The sequence below is a fragment of the Microtus pennsylvanicus genome, chromosome 1, assembly GCF_037038515.1.
Source record: "Microtus pennsylvanicus isolate mMicPen1 chromosome 1, mMicPen1.hap1, whole genome shotgun sequence".
NCBI classification, from domain to species: Eukaryota; Metazoa; Chordata; class Mammalia; order Rodentia; family Cricetidae; genus Microtus; species Microtus pennsylvanicus.
The window spans coordinates 48651230-48672259 of NC_134579.1; the positions used below are offsets into that span (position 1 = coordinate 48651230).

The window sequence follows — 21030 nt, forward strand, 5'->3', positions numbered from 1 at the left end:
ATTTCTTCATATTGCTCCAAACACTACAGAATATTAGCTATTTATAAGCATTTATGTTGCACTAAGCAAACCAGAGATAGCTTTGTTTCTTAAATTAACTTTTTTACTTTTTTCTTCTCTCATATGTTACATCCTGACCACAGTTTCCCTTTTCTCCTCTCTTTCTAGTCCTTCCCTCCCAACTTCCTTCTGCCCCAGATCCACTCCTCTTCCATTTCCCTTCAGAAAAGAGCAGGCCACCAAAGGATATCAACCAAATATGGCATAACAAATCTAGGGACATATCAAGGTTCAACAAGGCAATCTAGCAGGAGGAAAAGGGTTCCCAAAGTAGTCAAAGGAGTCAGAGATAAACCCCACACTCACTGTTAGGAATCACACAAGGAAAACAAGCTACACAACCATAACAGATATGCAGAGGACATAGGTCAGATCTATACAGGCTCCCTGATTCTTGTTTCGGTGTCTATGAGCCCTGGTTAGTAGATTCTGTGGGCAATGTTCTTCTGGCTCTCCTCTGGCTCCTGCAATCCTTCCTTCCCCTCTTCCTAAGATTGCCTGAGCTCTCCCTTAATGTTTCGCTGTGGGTATCTGCATCTGCTTGCTCCCCTTGATATCTTAGCTGGTAAGGCAGAAGACTTTAGGGTTCATGTTTTGGCATTTAGACAGGATGCTGTTATCTAGAAATGTGTTGAGTGACAGACATCCAAAGCCATCCTAGCATGCACACAGTCTGTGGGTCACAGGTGAGACACAAATGAATTAAAGTATATGGAAGATCTGCAAAACCCTGTGTCTTAAATTTCATGTTAGGACTTTAAGCGTACCAGTATCTGTGAAGTCCTTGAATCAATCCTTTTCAGGCATTGACTGATATGTTGATTCTTATTTCTAACTTTTCCTTTGTTGATAATTATAGCCTTTGTTTTAACTGCTGGCATTTTTATACTTATTTATTTGTTGGGATGGGGCATGATAGTGTCATAGTATGTATGCAGAGGTCAGAGGACAACTTGTACTTGTCAGTTTACAAGAACCTCAATACAACAATTTGTCTACATTATACCAAGTCTAAATGACCACATTCAAGATAAAACTGATAATGTATGAACTTTCATTTATAATAAATCTATCTTTAAAAAGCAAGCAAAAAACATGAATCCCCCAAACTTAGTCACTCTTTCCTGAACATCTAAACCAGCCCAGCTCTGGGTTGGCAGGAAGGTTTAGTGGGTAAAAGTGTTGGTTGCCTAGCGCAGGGCCGGAGTTAGATCTTGGAGATCCATGTGAAAGAGAGCTGACTCCCTCATGCTGTCCTCTGTCCTCCACATACAGATTGCAGCACAGTCATGAGCTTGCAGGCACAACACACACACACACACACACACACACACACACACACACACACACACACACACACACACACACACACCAAATCAAAACAGTCCACTTCTGTGTTCAGATGTTTCTGAACCTGAAATAAAACTGTTCCCTTTAAAAAGGATCATGGGTGCTTCTTGGTAAGGAAAGGTGTTAGTCCTTTGATATCCAGGAAGAAATCTCAACTTACATAGCCTCCAGTATTTAACTTCAATCAGTTTCTTACTGCCTCTTACTTATGAGTCAACCAAGTCACCTCTAATTAAGACTTAAGTTCCCTAATGGTAGTGTTAACTTAACACAAGTCTAAAATACACCACAAGAATTTAATGCTCTGATTATATTTCAAGTAAAAATAATCTAAATTTAATTCTTTAAAAGTTAAAAACCACAGTCTTAGTAAATTATTGATTCAAATAATACCTTTCTATAAAAGTTTCTAAGTAGCATTGAGTCATTAAAATTTTTTTTTGCTTCCAAAGTTTTGGAATTGCATCTGTGTTAATTCAAGTTTTTACTATGGCTTATGCAATGTTTTAGAATATTTTTATGAGGCTGTGATGTGGCTTAGTTGATAGAATGCTTGCTTTTTATATATGGGCAGTGGGCTGGATACTATCTTTAGAATCTACCTGAGATGCATAAGACCAGGTGCTATGGTGCATATCTCTAACTCCAGCACTTTGAAGATAAAAGGCCTCAGATAAAAGGATCAGAAGATCAGGGTCTTCCTCAGTCATATAGCAATTATCAGATCAGTCTGGGATTCATGAGACACTGTCTTAAAAACATTCCCATCTTAAAAAAATTATTAGTAATATTAAAAAGCAGGTCAGTCTCTGCTTATTATGAGTTGACACTGTTAAAAGCTTTTAACTTGACATGACCTAGAAACTGGCACCTATTCCAAAAGTTACCACTTCTTTTTCAAAATCCATACACTATACAATTAAAAATCAGTTACACAGGGAGAAGTAAAAAGCGAAATGTAAATAGCTTTCCAAGCATCCCCTGCCTCCATCCCAAATCTTTATCACGTTCAGCTGGATTGGGTACTGATTTCTATGAAAAATGAACTTCACTATCACTGTAAGGCAGCACCTTTAGAGTAACCATGGTAAAGGGCAATTTAGTAGATATGAAAACACATGCTACAAATGAAGTAATAGTCACAGTTTCTTCTTGTAGAGCTGAATAAGAATACAGAGAACAAGGAAGGAAAATATCCAAATATAGGAGGACAAATAGTTAGCTTTTTTTTTTTTTTAAATCACCCTCTAACTCAGCTCTAAAACTCAAAAGGAAGGAGGAGGCTGGGGGATTATAATGTAGACAGAACCACATGGAGTTAGACTAAGGAATCTTAAGGAAAGGTAAATTAGATGTTCTCTTTGAGTTGTTCAGAACAGACATAAAAGGATGATTTCTATTGCTTTGCTTTTAACCATCTGCTTCATTCTGATATTGGATACTGGTGGCTAGAATGAAGTCAGTTTTTTTTCAATCATTAATTATACAAAAGTGTAATTTAACTATTGTTAGATATATTTCTGAAGGAATCATTACAAAGCCCAATGTTTACTTTACTTTCTTAAAATAGTGCTAATTAACCTCCCCCTTGGAAGCAATCCAGTTACAAGCCAGAAGTGATTATTGCAGTCAGATTTCAACTCCTGTACCTAGTGCTAAGGTATGTGCTCAGTCTACAAAAGGGTCCCTCGGTTAAAACTCCAGCACCAAACACAAAATCAAACTGATAAAAGCCACATATTTAGTGTGTCAATACTAACAATTTCCACATTACTAAGGATTCCACATTAATAAAATATTAAAAAATCAATGAATGTGGAATCTTTGCCTAGAAACCATCACTGTATAAATAAACTGAAAGAAAATAAACCATATGATCATCTCATAAGATGCTGAAAAAGTATTTGACAAAAATCCAACATTCCTTCATGATAAAGGTCTTGGAGAGATCAAGGATACAAGAAACATACCTAAACATAATAAAAGCAATAGACAGCAAGCCAACAGCCAACATCAAGTTAAATGGAGAAACGTAAAGCGATTCCACTAAAATCAGGAACAAGACAAGGCTGTCCACTCTTTCCATATCTATTCAACATAGTTCTTGAAATTCTAGCTAGAGCAATAAGACAACAAAAGGAGAGATCAAGGGGATATAAATTGGAAAGGAAGAAGTCAAACTTTTGTTATTCATAGATGATATGATAGTATACATAAGTGACCCCAAGAATTCTACCAGGGAACAACTACAACTGGTAAATACCTTCATTAATGTGGCAGGATACAAGATCAACTCAAAAAATCAGTAGCCCTCCTAAATACAAAAGATAAAGAAGCTGAGAAAGACATTAGAGAAACATCACCATTCACAATATCCACAAACAACAAAAAATATCTTGGGGTAACACTAACCAAACAAATGAAAAACATGTTCAACAAGAACTTTAAATTAATGAAGAAAGAGATTGAAGAAGATTCCAGAAAATGGAAAGATCTCCCATGTTCTTGGATAGGTAGGATCAATATAATAAAAAATGGCAGTCCTACCAAAAGCAATCTACAATGATTAAGGTAATCCAGACCCAGAAAGACAAATATAACAGGTATTCACTCATAAGTGGCTTTTAGACATAAAGCAAAGAAAAACCAGCCTACAATTCACAATCCTAGAGAACCTAGACAACAAAGAGGACCCTAAGAGAGACATACATGGACCTAATCTACATGGGAAGTATAAAAAGATAAGATCTTCTGAATAAATTGGGAGTGTGGGGATAATTGGAAAGAGCAGAAGGGGAGGGAGGAGGAAGGAAGGGGAACGGAGAAAAATATATAGCCCCATAAAAACAAGAGAAAAAAGAAAGAAAAACAAGAACAACAAAATCCCAAAACACCAAAAGACAAAAACCCAGTGGAAGGCAAAAAATAGTAAAAATAAAAGGAGAAATTAATGAAATAACAAAGAAGACTACACAAAGAATCAGTGAATCTAAGAGTTGTTTCTTTGAAAAGATAAACAAGATTGAAAGGACCAATTAATCAAAAGAAAGAGAGGACCACAAATTACAAGAATCAGAAATGAACAGAGAACTATCACAACAGACACCAGAGTATATTAAGGGAATACATTAAAAAACCTGTACTCCAGTATGCTGGAAAATCTAAAGGAAATGGATGAATTTTTTGATTCCTCCAAACTACCAAAGTTAAACTAAAGAGATTAACAACTGAAACAGACTCATAATAAAAGAGGGGATTTAAATAGCAATAATCATAGCAGAACTCTATTATATTTTCAAAGAATTACACCTAATACTTCTTAACTACTCAAAATTGTATATATATATGGATCATAGCCAAACCCGTCCTATGGACCCAGTCTCACTCTAATATCCAAAGCAGGTAATGACACATAAAAAACCAAAACTACAGCCAATGTCTCTGATGTTGTTCATAGATGCACAAATAGCCAATAAAACACTATCACAAAAACATAGGCACATACCAAGATCATCCACAATGAAAAAGTTGGCTTTATCACTAATATTCCAGGTTGGTTGATTCAATAAATGCAATAAACCATATATATGGATTTAAAGACAAAACTCACAAGATCATCTTAATATATGCAGAAAAAGTCTTGAACAAAATCCAACATGTTTTCATAATAAATGTCGTAAAGAAAGCTGGACTGAAGGGAACATACCACAACATAATAAAGGCTACATATAACAAACTCATTATCTTAACTGGTGAAAAATTGAAGCCATCTTATTATAATGAGGAATGATCCCAGGCTATCTGCCCACTATCCCCACCATTTTCAATATAGCACTAGAAATACTAGCCAGAGCAATAAAGAAAGAGAAATTAAAGGGATACAAACAGCAAAAAGAGAAGCCAAATCACACATAGTTGCAGATGAATATGATATTACATATAAATGACACCCAACAAGTTCAGCACAATAGCAATGTAGAAAATTAAGTTACAAAACACAATAGTTACATAAATGCTAGGTAGTTGTGAAGGTTCACCTGTAATTTGAGCCCTGAAAGGCAGAGACTAGATTCTGGAGTAAGATGACAGTGAAATCACCAAATTAGAGAGTTCCGAGCTTGACTAAGAAAGAATAATGTAGACGAGCCATTAGGAGAAGAGGATGCCCCACATTAATATTGGGCCTCTTCATCATGTGCACTCTCACACATGAAAACATCTACATATAAATGTGTGTGTGAACACATGAGTGAAAGAAAGAAAAAAATAATCAAGCCCAAAAAAGGACAACAAAATCAGGAAGAAAACTAGATATTCCTATTAGCTACAGTGTGTTTACTCTGTTGTAATATGCTCTTTAGTTGAAGAGCATGAAGGAAAATCAGTAGCACAGAGACATGCAGGGAAAGGAAAGCCTATTTCAATAATTACTTTAGGTAAACAGAAAAGCTCTGTAGTACTGCACCAAAACTGTGGATCTCGTTTCTTAAGGTTACTTGCTATACAGAATCTTTAGACTCATCAGTAAAATCCACATTCTGTTTCCTAAGTACAGAACATCTATACATATGCCCCTCCACACCCCAATCATAGAAAATGTTCTCTATAGTCAGTCTTACAATAGAAATACTACTCAAACATTATTTTCAGTACTGTTAAAAGTTTTGCATTTGCTAAAGTCATCTGACAGATGACAGCTTTACATGTATACTACAAGGACTAATATTAAAAAAAAATCCTATGTGGTTTTAGTATGAATCTTTGTACATGTTAGCAGCAACCCTCTAGAAGGAGCCATGGAGGTAGAGACAGGGAGCACCACTGGCGATCAAAATGCTTAATCTGTGTACAATAAACCTAAAGAGAAAACCAAACATGTGCTCCAGAGAGGAAATGTAATTTCTTTTCAGAAAGAAACACCAGCATGAAGGCCTCTGTGATTTCTTGAGTTGTGTTACCACACAGTTGTCAGTTCACATTAAAGTAATCCTTAACTTCAATACATGGTTTTATGAAGTCTGGGGAGTAACTTATAAAGTCAAAGGAAAAACTGACAAAGAAATTTGTTCCAGTAAATAGTAAATCATATCACCAACTCATGGTTTAGGAAGAGAACACAAAAATATAACATACTTAGACAAAATCTCAGAAATGTGAACGACTGCTCATCTCACTGGTTAGAACAGGTCTCTACTTGAAATCCCAAACACAAAATTTGCAGTTTTAAAGTAAAACATAAAACCCATCAGATATTTCTAAGATTTAAAAAATATACTCTGGCCAGGAGAGATAGAAAGGAAACTTGTTCAGACCAAAATACAACCTCCGAATAAATACAAGAAATTGATCTGGTTGCATAAATCCTACACAACACCATGAATTTAAAAAATAGGAAATGATGTAAGACAAAGGACCACATTTACATCAGAATTCCTAAAAAAAAAATCAATAAAAAACTCAAAACACAAAAATGGGGGGGGGGTGCAAATAGTAACTGGTAACTAGGTTCCACTTCACCCAAGAATCCACGGAATGTTTAGTTATAACGCCCACAGAACACCTCATGCTACAGGACAGAGAGGGAAACAGGTTTCATATGCTATATGTAAGAATATATACTGTGGCTGATAATATGACACCTTTTGTAAAAAATACAGTGATTCTACTTCATGGCATAATTCTCATGAATACACAAACACAACAAAATGCATAAAATATTTTCACTATAATTCTGTAACAAAAATAAGGATGTCATTGGATGAATTTTATGTATCAATGTAATGGAATATTTTGAAAGTCACCCTGAGTGGGACAGAGATATACAAACAGAACTTAGTCTTGAATTCCGTTAAAACACCTAGTTGGCACGGGCATGCTAACTGTTAACAATACAAAGTAATTGAAGCTGTGTTTGTGAATACTCATTGAATAACCCAGAGTATCTTGATAAAGCCAACTGCATTGGTCAGTCTGAAAAATACATTATCATGGAAGACATAATGAATAAGAGAAAGAAAATTTTCAAAGAAAATATGTACTTATAGCTCTACCTGTTTTAAAATAATCATTCACAGGTAAATATGAACATGTATGAAGTTAGGTTATGGAGACAAGTGTGGGAGAAGTTTAAATCTTCAGCAGCAGTGTTGTCTAAAGGAAAGGGACCGGGATCTTTGAGGATGGGGGGATGAAAAACAGATTTGCACAACTGATCTTTTAAATTTCTGTAAGATTGTAATTTATATTTTATATGATGAGTATCCTTGAGTATGGAATACAAGAAAAATAGACCATCATAAAATGGTAAGACACAGTTTAGTGTTGCAACCTTGTATGTTTCATAAATAAAGATCACTTCTGTCAGATGTTCATTTATGAAGGAGACAAGCTGGTATATTTAAGTGCTCTTTCCTTTCAGACAAAACATCTCTTCTGATTTCCTGAATATGTGCAAGGCCCCTCCAGACATCTTCTCTGTATGAGAACAGTTCCCACTCAAGAAAAGTGTCTCTTCACACTTCCATGGTTCATTTTCCTGAATAACTTATATCTGGAGGGAAAGCTCTCAGGGATTAATGCAGGCACTGCCACCGAAGTAACTACTACTCATCACAGCGAGCTAGCATACATGGGTAGGAATCATTTCTTTCCATAGTTTCTCAAGGAAAACCACCAATGAAAAGGTCAGCACAAACAAACTCTCAGAAAAAGTCGCACTCACTATAAAGATTCAACAACGCTGACTGATGGATCAGAATTTGATTGTTGGAACGCTCCAGATCTAAAGTCAATGGTTAATCCCCTTAACAGACATTCACTGCCACTTCAGTGATAGACCTAATGTTCTTGTGTTCACGCGGTCAAAGTTCTTATAACGCATTAACAGAACAGACAAGTAGCTTCCACCAACTGATCACATAGCACGGAGCGCCTACAGTAGTAGAGAAGCCTACACTCTGCTGGAGTCTATCTGCTTCATGATCCCACCAGTGTGTTTGAGATTGTGTCTCAATTTAAGATTTTCTTTTGTTCTAACCTCGTGTCTACACTGGCGCATGTCATTTGAGGCTACTCTGTTTCTGGGCTGTGGGCATCCATATTTGACTCAAGAATAAACTGTCTTTTATCTTCTTTGAGGAGAGAGTGGTTTTTAATGTTGACATCAGACTGTTCCTTAAAGTTAGGCTGGCCTTCAGGGAACATGAGACACATGTCATCAGGCTGGTTGTGAGAGCTAAGTAACGAATTCAAGTAGAAACTATTAAATTTAAAGTTGTTATTGTCTGAATAAGAGCATGGCCACCATAAACTCACAGATTCCATAGTAACCAAGAAACGTACATATGCTTTGCATTTCTTTTGTAAAATAAACTCAAACATATGCACACAAACAGTGGAAGACAGTATTTGTAATAGGAGTGTCACAATAATAAATTAATTTTTCCAGAGCTTTAACTCTATCTCTAGATGCACCTTTAAAAGAATATAGAATACGACTGATTTCATGTCCAACTCACGTTCTGATTCTCCTATATTTTATAGATTTGGCTTTAGATTTAGAAGAAAACATTGGTGACTAATGCTTTTCACGGCTCAATTTGAATGAGGAAAAAACTGCAATAATAACTGGTTGCTTACTTCCTAACAGCCGACACTGCTCATCTGTTTATAGGTGTTTTCCCATCAAGTTTGCTTTGACAAAAGGTATTGACTACATTTTAATGTCATCCTTCATCTGCTCAGGATTATTCCTGTTACTAAACTTACAACAATTGAATTAATTATTTTTTCCGAGTACTTTATCTTGTACCGTCCCAGCCGAGCCACCCTGGAAGCCCTCTGCTTCACTGTCAGTTCCAGTCATGCAAGATATTACACCTTCCTTTTGGTTTTATGCAGTGTCTTATAGTATACATGTAACAGTTATATTTTAACTAAAGCCCAATACATATGATCTGAACCAAATAATTTTTTTTTAACTCAAGCTTCTATAAAGTCATCTTGAAAATACAAATAGTAAGTTTCATACGAACTGATTTTCCTGACAACACTTAAATTATATTCAATTAAGCTTATTCTAAAGACTAATAATAATATCCTAAGAAAAATCAGCACAACAGACTCTGGACACGCACAGATTAACGTAGCATTTAGCAGTTCTGGTCAAGGTTTCCATAGGCATTTCATGCTATTTATCACTTTTATTTATTTGCTAAAGGCTGTACTTTGTGTGAAACAGAGCTCTGGAAAGATGACACATTCCATGTCCCGGAGGACGGCGAAGCAGGAGTCACCGCCACTGTTACATGGCAGGTGCTCCACACTCCTGCCTGCCTCACCATGCTGACAGCAGACTGACTGTATGGTGAGTGAGTGAAGAACAGAAGCAAAGATATCCTCACAGAACCATTTCTTTGCAGTTCCCCACCAAATTAAGTGCTGTGTGTATTCAGACAATATTCAGGGTGAAGATCCAGGGCATACCTTTTAAGGAAAACAGACTAATCGAGGCAAATCTCAGATACAAGGTGAGAACCCAATACACTGTCTAAACAACAGAGAAAATGGTAGCAAAATAAACTAAAACAGTAAACAAAGAACAAAAACACTGCAGTTGAGAATGAAAGAATTCAAGTATTTGTTTTAATCTTTCTAAAACATCAAGCAAAAATATTAGCCCAGGTGTTGACCCAAGATGACAAGTGTTGAACTTGCACATGGGCTACTGCACAGACTCCAGCAGAAATGCTGAAGTCACCACAAATGTAGCATGAGGATCCAATGCTCGTTTTCACTGTTTTAAACTGGAACATACACCACCTGTTTCTCAATGAGGGAATGCTAAAATTTAGACCTTTTCATATGAAAAGCAAGAGTAAACCGCGGGGCTCAAAGAAAAGCAGATGTCCACAACAATCTACCAAAGACACTCAGGGTCTTTACTTTTTATTCACATAAAAATGCCTATTGTTTACAATAGATCTGTGGGTCAATACACTGCATCCACAACCAGTCTCTTAACTGCAGCTTTTCGGAACGACCAGTACAGCAGTGACTTCCTGCCACATACTAGCTGTCTCGTTTCTCACTAACACACACACTAAGTCTGACTCATCGCTCACAGACTTCAGAGTACATGAACATGTTAAAAAGTATGCGCCATAACAAAATAGAAAATGATGCTTTGAAAAATTAATACAGATGGAATAGAGTTAAAAAAATTTATTCACTTCAATTTTCACAATGGGGTCTCCTGTAGGCCAGGCTGGCCTCGAACTCACTGTGTAGCCAAGGATGACTTTAACTTCCGGTCCTCTTGTTCCAGTCTCTCACGTGCATGGGTCACAGCTGTGCACTGCAACAGCAGGGCAGATTTTCAGAAGATAGTTCAGGTGATGTTAAGTGTCTTCACAAACACGTACCTGACACAGAAGGCCTTTTTGAGGCAGAGAAGAAACTCGTTCTTCATACACAGGGGGCGGCTTATGTGTAGGTGGAAGGTCAATTCTGTGTTCAAAATATTAAACAGAAGTGTGTGAGGGGGTTCCAGGGGGAAAAACAAAGAAAACAAGGTTCTCACAAATCTGAAGGATGTTTTTTTCTTCATACTATAATACATAACCATTCTACTCTGCATGCTGGGGGTTTTAAGTTATATTCTGTCAATGTGTCAGGAAATAAAAAGTTATCACTGCTTCCAATACTTCAACACCAAACTAACTTATTCACATTAAAGAAACAATTAAAATAGAAACACTGAAAATTTTATTATTAAACAAGTATCTTGTGCATGAGCCACCTGCTTAAGTTTGGTATATTTTCACCTCTGATTATAATGACAAACATTTTAAAGATAGTATTTTTTAAAGATCTTTATTTATGTACATGTGCATATGTCTATATATCTGTCACATGTATGTTGATGCCCACAGAGGACGAAAGAGGGGTCAGATCCATGCAGTCAAAATTACTGGTGGTTGTGAGCCTCCAGGAGTGGGTGCTTAGACCCAAAGTCAGAGCCTCTCCTGAAGCAACAACCACTCTTACATCATTAAGCCATCTCTCCAACCCCCAATGAGTGCATTATTATGTTTCTCCAAATGGTCATAGAAGTGACATGGAAAATTGACAAAAGCTTATAGTATGGAACTGCTTTCCAAGATAGATTTTCAAAAGAGCCACCTCGGGGCTGGAGAGACTACTCAGCACTTAGCACTGCTTGTTCTCCCAAAGAATCCATGATAAGTTTCCGGCACCCACATGATGATCACAATCACCTGAAAGCCTAGTTCCAAGGGATCTGATTTCTTGTCTGACCTCCATGTGCATCAGGGAGAGCATGGTATAGAGACATACATGTAGACAAAACAAACATGCACAGAAAACAAAAATCAATAAATCTTTTGAAAAGTTAAGTTTTTCAGGTACAATTCACAATAAATTATGCTATCTGAAATAGACAAAGGGCCATGGTTTGCTTAAAGAACATATTTTTGATGATCTTATCTGTAAAATTCCCTAATATTCACTCATTTGTTAAATGTCAGATATTTTAAAAACATTTATGAGTCTATAGATGTATGTTTCATAGAAAATAATTTGTCATATATTTCAATGATTTAAAGCCTAGAGCTGTGTTTCCAATACTTTTGATTAGCAAATAAAATAAAAAGTAATCTATATTAATAGATAAAATAAATGAAATCTTTAGATGCTAAATAATAAATGTGGCATATCAAATCATTTCTCAATATGGGAATAAAGTAGCATTTTCCATTGAAAATAATTCAATAAGTACATAAAACAGTTTACTATAAAAGAACTCCAATTTTATAATTATCAAATTAAAGCAGCATTTTACCATCTTTTACTCATAAGCAGTCACTTTTCTTTAATGAAATTGCAACAAACTTAGAGCAGCATTTCAGTAAGAAACCCAAAGCTATGCTCATGATGACTGTTAGCATTCAGGCATCATGCTGCCTGACCTGTCACCTGGCAGGATGCGCTTGCCAGTATTCAGGCAGGATTCTGACCTACACAGGCCGACAATGTCAGTAGCTACACTGCTACAGTTACATCATCTTTGACAGCAATGACTACATTATGACAGGGTCTATAGTCCCAAAAGACTAGCACAGCGACTGTCAGATTGAAGAAGTGGAGGTCTACCCCAAAGCACTTTAAAGGAATGTATAATTTGAACACCAGCCTCATGCCCTCACACAACAACAGATTGCACAGGAAGATCCATTACTCAGTTCAGGAAATAAAATCATTCTGTTCCCAACACAGCCATGTGAAATATGGAAAGTATCATACAGTTAGAGATAATGACAAGATTAAAATGAAAGGATATGTTAGTCATTACATTCTTCAACAAGATACAATACTTATAATCTAATTTCAGTGATTAGGCAAAAAAATTATTTAAATGAAAAGATGCTTATTTTATAACTAAATGAAACAAAACTTTTTTTCTTAAGAAAAAAGCTTTAAAATGAATGTCTTCAAAAATAATTCTTGGTAGCTTAGTTATATCTATATATAAGACAAACATATAATCAATTAAACCTAAGCTGTTTCTAATACTGAAATTAGCACTTAGTACAGGTCTGAATTCTATTCAGGTTGGACAACATAAGTTATCAATACAATGCATTTGGAAAGATGTCTAATGGTGTGGGACAATTCTGTATTCTGTCAATTATGTTTTAAATAAACACTGATTGGCCAGTAGCCAGGCAGAAAGTATAGGCAGGACAACCAGACAGGAAGTGTAGAGGCGGGGCAATGACAACAGAGAATTCTAGGAAGAAGGAAGCTCTTTCTCCAGTCCTGTCCAGACACCGAAGAAGCAGGATGTAACCTGCCCCACTGAAAAAGGTACTGAGTCATGTGGCAAATATAGATAAGAATAATGGGTTAATATACATTACAACAGTTAATAAGAAGCCTGAGCTAATGGGCCAATCAGTTTATAATTAATATAGACCTCTGTGTAATTTTCTTTGCTGCGGGAACTGAGAGGACAGAAACCCCAACAAGCAGGCCCTCATGTTACAGTCTAATGCCTGTGGAAGAGGAGCTGCCTAACACGTATGCTTTCAGCAGTCCTGTGACGACTCTCATTTACTAGGATACAGTGTAAGATGTTCTGATGAAATCAAGTCAACCTGGTCCAACACTATCCTTATTTCCATCTGTTGAACACTGAATATAAGTAACATAAATGTGGACATAAAGGCTAATGGATAATGGATGCTCACAGCTGAACACAAGTAAAAACTGCTACCTACACTTTGTCAAGATAGGAAGGTCTCTTCTTCCGCGGTGTTAGCAACACGGTCACAAAGACAGCGATGATGAAGAGGGCCAGGACAGCTCCAATCACAGCTCCAGCTACTGCTATGGATGAAGTCTGCTTAAGTGGGATGTCTGTTAAATAATAAAAAATTAGACTTTTCAAACAATTTTTAAAAGTTGCATGCTTTAACTTTTACAGTGCTCAATGGCCACTGGAACTATTTACCCAGCAATTAATTTAGAGGACCCCAAATTTTATCCATCCATTTTAGAAGCATCATGTTAATACCCTTATATTTTTCGTAAAGCTCCACAGCCTTGTTTAACTCAAACTATGGAAATAATATCTCCAATAAAGCATTACTGAATACATCTATTTTCTACAGTCAAATAATGTCTAAGGAAAAGATAAAAAAGATGAAGATAATGTTAAGTTCTCCTTCAAACAGGCAATAAAAAATCAGTTGACTAGTAATACACACACTTACCATTTTACTCTGTTAAAGTGAAAGAGAAACACTATTAAAAATAGGACTATATTCAATAACAAAAATCAAAAAATCATACCACAGATGTAGTATAAAAAGTTACAGTGCGAACTTTAAAAACTTTTAAAAATGTTTTAAAATAGAGAATTTCAAAAACAGTAAACATGCCAACAAAAGCAGTTCTTTCCTACGTGGTAAAGGCTACATTTCAATATATTTTTATACAACGTTTATATAAGTTCTGAGTACAAACTCATTTCTCAGGTTGAAGGACACATTTTGTTAAGAAGTTAATATAGCAGCATCTCATACAAAAATTTAAAAGACACTACCACTCATAAACTCACAAATGGAACCACTGCAATTCAAATGTAATGACTAATATTATGTTTAACTTTGTTAATTCTAGCCATATGAAATCCAACAGTCCAATTTTGTGAAGTGACTCATAAGTTATAAAGTTTTGTATTATTTTTTGTTTTGAGATTGTGTACCATGGCTTTTTTTTTTTCCAGGCTATTCTGGCAGTTGCTGTATAGCCAACGGTAACTATGAACTCATGATACTAAGTGTGAAGCCTTGTGAGTGGGGGTTGAAGGCATCTGCCATGATGCCCAGTTTGTGTTGCCAGGGAACCAAGCCAGTTTTGTGCCTGGTTAAGAATATACTCCACCAATGAACCACACCCTCAACCCATAAATTGATTTTGTTTCACTTTTCTAACCAATAATGTAGACAGTGGGAAATGCCACTTTGAAAATGATGACCAGACTCTAACTCAGCCTGCCCATAGTCACCCAGCTAATGAGCAGTAGAGGACAAAAGCCAAAGCCGGGGCAAAACCCAAGTCTCCAGCCAGTGCCTGTGCGCCGATCTGGGGGCTGGAGTGAGAGGCATCAGCTGATACAGCCTTGCCCTTTTGCTCCCTGTGGGAAATCAAAAACTGTTTTCATTTCAATGATTTAGTCGCATGTCTTATTCACAATTATTTCTCAGATCAGACCTAACAAACTGAAATGGAACTGAAGCACTAGAATGTTAAAATGTTTTACCTATCAAAGTATTTTTACATTTATTAAAATGTGGTTTGGAGCTGGGGGCAAGGTGGCATATACCTTTAATTTCAGCACTAGGGAGACAGAGGCAGATGTATGTCTATGAGTTCAATACAAATCAATACATAGGGTTTTACATGGCTGAAAAGGTTTTACTTTCTAAAGTTTTCTTTAGCAAATTATAATAAGACAGTTTATTAGTGGGTCATTTCATTAGCTTCATTTTAGACTCAAACTCTTACACTTTAGTGCAAGTCATTCACTTGAATAAACTGTCAACCAATAAATAAAATCTAGACAGTGTGGGCAAGTAATTACAGTCAAGCTACAACTTTCAATTTTAACACAACTGAGATTATCAGTCTAATAACTAGCACATTTGTCAGAGCAGTAAAGAGGATTTAGTGCTTGTAAATGTGAGAGAGAATAGAATCATTCCACAACCACTTTCTTCAACATATAAATTCTATTTTCAATCACTGCACCAAACTATGATGTGGTGGTTTAGTGCTAGGCCAACTGAAATTGGTCCTATTAATCAGGTCCATATTAAGGACCTGACCAAGCAAGGTCAACCACCTAACAACAGTGCCCAGTTGTCAAATTTGCTATTTATTACACAGTAGCTCTTTTAAATGTCTTTAACGCAATCTTTCATCTGATATGGATAAAATGTCCCTAGCATTCTGCCCAAGGACTTGGAATTTAAATTTGTGAGCTTTACAATGACGCTCACAGTATAGAGCAGTAGTACTTTTAAACTGTTTCTCAACAGCTCAGGTTACTCGAGTATGAATGCAAACTAAGATTTTCAACCCACAGAAACAGTTCACTTCACACAGGCAAGCTGATGCCACATGGGTATGTGATGTATCACATTTCCTTTCCTGATTCTTCTACCAATTATGGAAAAGAAAAGAACACAGCATATTTCAGGATAGTCCGGGGCTTTAAAGAGGTAAGTTGTTGAGTGTCAGAATGAAATACAAAGAAAGCTATAAAATCTTTTGCATTCAAATTGAAGTATTTTGATGGAAATTTGAAAATTTGCTCCAATAGTAATTCTGTTGTCTCAGACACACACACACACACACACACACACACACACACACACACACACACACACACACAAGCTACAAAAGCTCTTCATACTGCACAAGTACAAAAGTTCAGTGAGGAAGTGAAACCTGGCATTTAAAATCTAAGTCAGTGACTTGAAGGAAGATGAGATTACAGAGGGAGATGGTCTACAATGTTGAAAGTGACAGAGAGTAAGAAGCACTTTACCACGACAAGGTGGTATATGAATCTCTACGAACAACTGATTGCTGTCATCGCAGTACTTACGTCAATCACCTCACATACACTGGAAACTCACCCTCCCACCCAAAAAGAAAAATGACAATTCCCCATATGCCAAAAAATATCATCTGTAATTATAGATACCAAGTGTACATCTTCTAAGAAAAATACTCAAAAACAAGTTATCAGTCAACCAATGTATAAGGAACTTCCCAGCAAACATGCACATAGAAAATAGTATAGATAGCAAATACAATTAGTTTTGTTTTTATTACCAATACTTACTCTCATTCTACACAGAACAATCATTACCACTTTCCCTATAAATAATCCTTGCACATGACAAGCATGTGATCTACTTTGGAGCTACACTGCCACCCTTCTGTCTTCATTTTCAACAGCTCCTTTATGCTTTCAATTTGATACCTAAGCTTGTAGCCATGCAAAATTTATCTCACCTTTTTTTTCTCCTGTAAACACCATATTTAGCTCAGGTCATTTTCAGTTGTTCATTTAATAAATTACCAGGCATCTACGTGAACCACTTCACCACTGCTAGGAATACAAGGGTGAAACAGGCATAATCCTGATCCTCACAAGAAAGGGAAAGGGTCCCAATGTGAGGTTACAAATTCACACAATGCAAGCCAGCCACATTACAGAAATAGAACTTATATTTAAAATGTATTTAATAACTCAGCAGTAGAACTTATCTAGAATTATCAGCAAATTACCTTCTCCTCCAAGGAAAAGCTCAAATAAGCAACACCGGTTAAAAACAAATGGTAACTAGCATAAAATACATAAATTGCCACCGTCAGCCTATGATCCAAGAGTCCGCTGCTCACCCACCACTTGGGGCTGTACCTGGGAAGAACAGAGTGGAACACTCCCACAACAAATGTAAATTGAGGTACTTCTTCTAGTCCTTCGATTATGTGTTCCTTCTCATATAATCAACACCATGACACATGGAGTTTAGCCTACTGACCCAGTATTTATTTTTAACACTAATGGATCCTATATGTCAGGTGTGCACCCAACCAAATGAGGTTACCAAAACTCATGTGTGTACACACTAGATAAGCAATCATGCCTTGCATATGCTATCTTGCGAAAGAGGTGGCATCATGAAGGTATCACCCATTCATATAAAAGCAGTGCCAATATCTTACTCAACACGTGAACTTCCAACATTAGAGTATGAAAGTAAAACCATGATAACCTAGTGAGCTATGATATACATCAACCAAACATAATTCAAGTACATCAAGAGACCAATTAAAACACATTTATATTTTCTTAGTATCAATTACACTCATAATAAACCTACATAGGGTCAAAAGCAGAAAGTATGTGAATTTACTGCAATTTTGCAAGACACTGAAAAACAAACATCTTGTACATAAAGACAAGCTCTCAAACTAGAAGCTGTGACAAAGTTCTCAACAATGTTCTTTTCCAAGCCAATCAAGCTGTCTTTGAGAGCACCACATTAAGTACCAAAATATGTACTATAGAATGAATAAGGTCTTTTTAAATTATTGAATCAAAAAGTCTAAAAACCAAGATTTTTAAAATGAAGCACATTTAATCTTTTTTAAATACCAATTTGTGAGAAAAGAGATTAACTTTAAAAGTGAAGCACATTATGCATCCCAAATAGCGACAATGACATTGACATTTAAAAGCATTTATGTTATCAGAGTTAAAATGTCCACTTTGGACTAATTTAAAATACATACAATTGAGTTGCTCTAGTAGCACAAATATATACGGAATACACACTAATTTTTTTTTAGCTCATGTTACAATCAAGAGTTTTCACTGATCTACAAAAGACAGGCAAAAACAAGAATAAAATGTAAACATACAAGATGATAGAAAAGACCATGGTTGGCATTTTTTAATTCTGCTGAAGTATCATCAATCAGTCATTTCAGATACACTTACATGGACTGGCCTTCCAGTGTGGAAAAGGGGAAAAGGGGGAAGCATGGGTAGACTTATTCATGTTTCAGGCACACCACATATAAGCGCACATTTAATATATCTGGACATGAGTATGCCCTCTGTTACTGTGGCTCAGCATTGAGGACCAAATGGTTGCTAGTGTCAGAGCAGAAAAGCAAGTATTATGAACCTCATGGTGGAAGAATGCATCATTTTCTATGAAATAACCCTGTCACACAATGAAATTTGAATGAAGCAAGGCTTTAGACCTTACCAACAACTTATAAACATGCAGAAGATGCATTCGGGATGCAATGGGACAATCCACACAGGAAAACTGTAGGAAAGTGAAGTCATTTTTAGAAAACAAACAAAAGGAAGGAGGGAAGAAACTTCTGGCATGTGGGCCAGAACACATGAAAAGGTATTTCTAAAATTACAATATACAGATTATACTTGGCATCCTGATTAAACCTTCTAAAACATGAAGAAATGTGAATACTTACTGCTTGAAATTTGAGAAATATTTATTTTTGGTATAATAAACATACTATGAAAAGTTTTTAAAAAGATACCATAGCTGATTTTTAGAACTATTTTTATCTTTTAGAATGAATGACGATTTGCTGTCAATGAGGTAATGGCAGGAAGGCTGATGTGCTTAAATTGTGACATTAGTGACAATGAACAAGCAATAACCAAAGTAAGTGGATTCAAAATAAAAAATAAAAAAAAATTCTCCAAAGTAGGTTTTCCCTGAGACATTTCTGGTAATTGGAATGGTATAATTTCTGTACTAATGTATATCTATTGAAATAATATGCATGTAAAAATATGTCTTTGGATTGTTCTCAAGAGTTAAAGATTACTTCTGCTCTAATGTGACCACTCTCATGTGTGCAGCTAGTGAAATGCTACTCGCTTCCCACAAAGAAATATGCTTTCCTCTTCCAAAGTCAGACATAATCAGTACCAAGCTTCAATAAATGGCCCCTCCATAAAATAAATATAGTGTGATGTTTTGTAAAAGTAGCCTTAGTTTCACTACTCATCTTCATGTTCTAAAAATGTGGATGTAACATAACAGAAGAAAACAGCCATATGCAAACAGAGACGTTTAAAACTTTAGGGGTACTGTCGACATTATCTAAAGATGCTTTCATGAATCAATTTTTATTGGTATACCACGAGGTGAACAAAACAAATGCCACTTAAAGAAATGGCTACTTGTTCAAAAATAGTTTAGAAAAATATATGCCACTATTAGAAATAACAAGCAGTAAACAGGAAATTGATTATAAAGTGTGATTTCTACTCAAAACAGTTCATAAGCAGTAAGTAAACACCACTAAAAGACAAGTTAAGATTCTTTTAAAATGAGCTGATCTGAAAACAAAAACCAACTGGTATCTATACCAGGGTTCCAGGATCCCAAGATGCCAACATACAGCAATGTTCAGATCCCGAACATAATCTGTATAAATCCTCCTACGTACGACTCATCTTCAGATCCTTTAAAATGCCCACTAACTTGTAAATTCTGAGCAAGAGTTGTAAGGAGTGTTTAAGAAAAGGTGAGACAAACAGGCTGCACATGTTGGGTGAAGATGCAATTTTTTAAATATTCTGAATATCTTGATGATGAACACACAAGATAAACATGTTAAAAGCAAACTGTGTAATGGCTAGCTTGTCAATGTGGCTAACATGTCCACTTAGAGGCACTGTCAGAGTTTCCTTAACTCTATCTTTAACCTGATATTAGTAGTTTGGGAAGAGAAATAAAGTAGATCCTAATTCCTAAGATTATTAATTGCATTTTAATTGTTAATTGAAATGAAAATGGGTTATACATACATGAACATACAAACACAGTAGCCAATATGAAGAGCAAGAAAAAATACAGAATTTCATCTCACTTTAGAAATATACCACTGAAAAAGCTTCTTTTTTTGAAACTTTATGAGTTACTACATGGCAATGAGAGCTAACACCTAAAAACCTAACTTAATTTAAATAAGAAATGGGAGGGTTATTGATTAAAAACTAAAATTGGAAAGTGAAACCCAATCCCACAATGTCAAAACAAAAAAGCTGAGAAATAGAAATAAAATCTCACCCTTTTTTTCACAAGACATTTCCAATTAACAAGTGGGGGGATAAATCTCTACTTTAGACCCTGTAAGGTTAAAATCTCCCTCTGTGGACCATTCTTTCCTTTCCCGAATTGCATGTAAACTACTGCCATGTACAAATAACATGTTATATTTATATAGACTTTAACACTATCAAAATCACACTAACTTTTTTTCATATGAAATGACATTTTTGTCGAAGTTTGCACTTATTCTAATTCCTATAATAATGTAAAACGTGGAGCTTTAGCTTCTTTCTAGAACTTTCTCACATATGAATGACTATCAGAAGCAGTAGTTACTACTAAAAGAACCTTAACAATTTCTTTATATATAGCTTTGTATGTGTGTATGAGTGTGTGTGTGTGTGTGTGTGTGTGT

At 35.8% G+C, this 21030-nt stretch overlaps 1 protein-coding gene across 1 annotated transcript in view; it reads right to left on the reverse strand.

The window, feature by feature from the left end:
• The window catches only part of Nectin3 (nectin cell adhesion molecule 3), a 105878-nt gene that overhangs the window by 31505 nt on the left and 53343 nt on the right, over window positions 1–21030 (reverse strand). Inside the window, exons 6-7 of the mRNA XM_075963989.1 lie at window positions 13710–13848; window positions 10833–10917 (exon numbers count right to left, since the gene is read on the reverse strand). Coding sequence (XP_075820104.1) covers window positions 10833–10917; window positions 13710–13848 — 224 coding nt within the window. The remainder of the gene's footprint in view (window positions 1–10832; window positions 10918–13709; window positions 13849–21030) is intronic.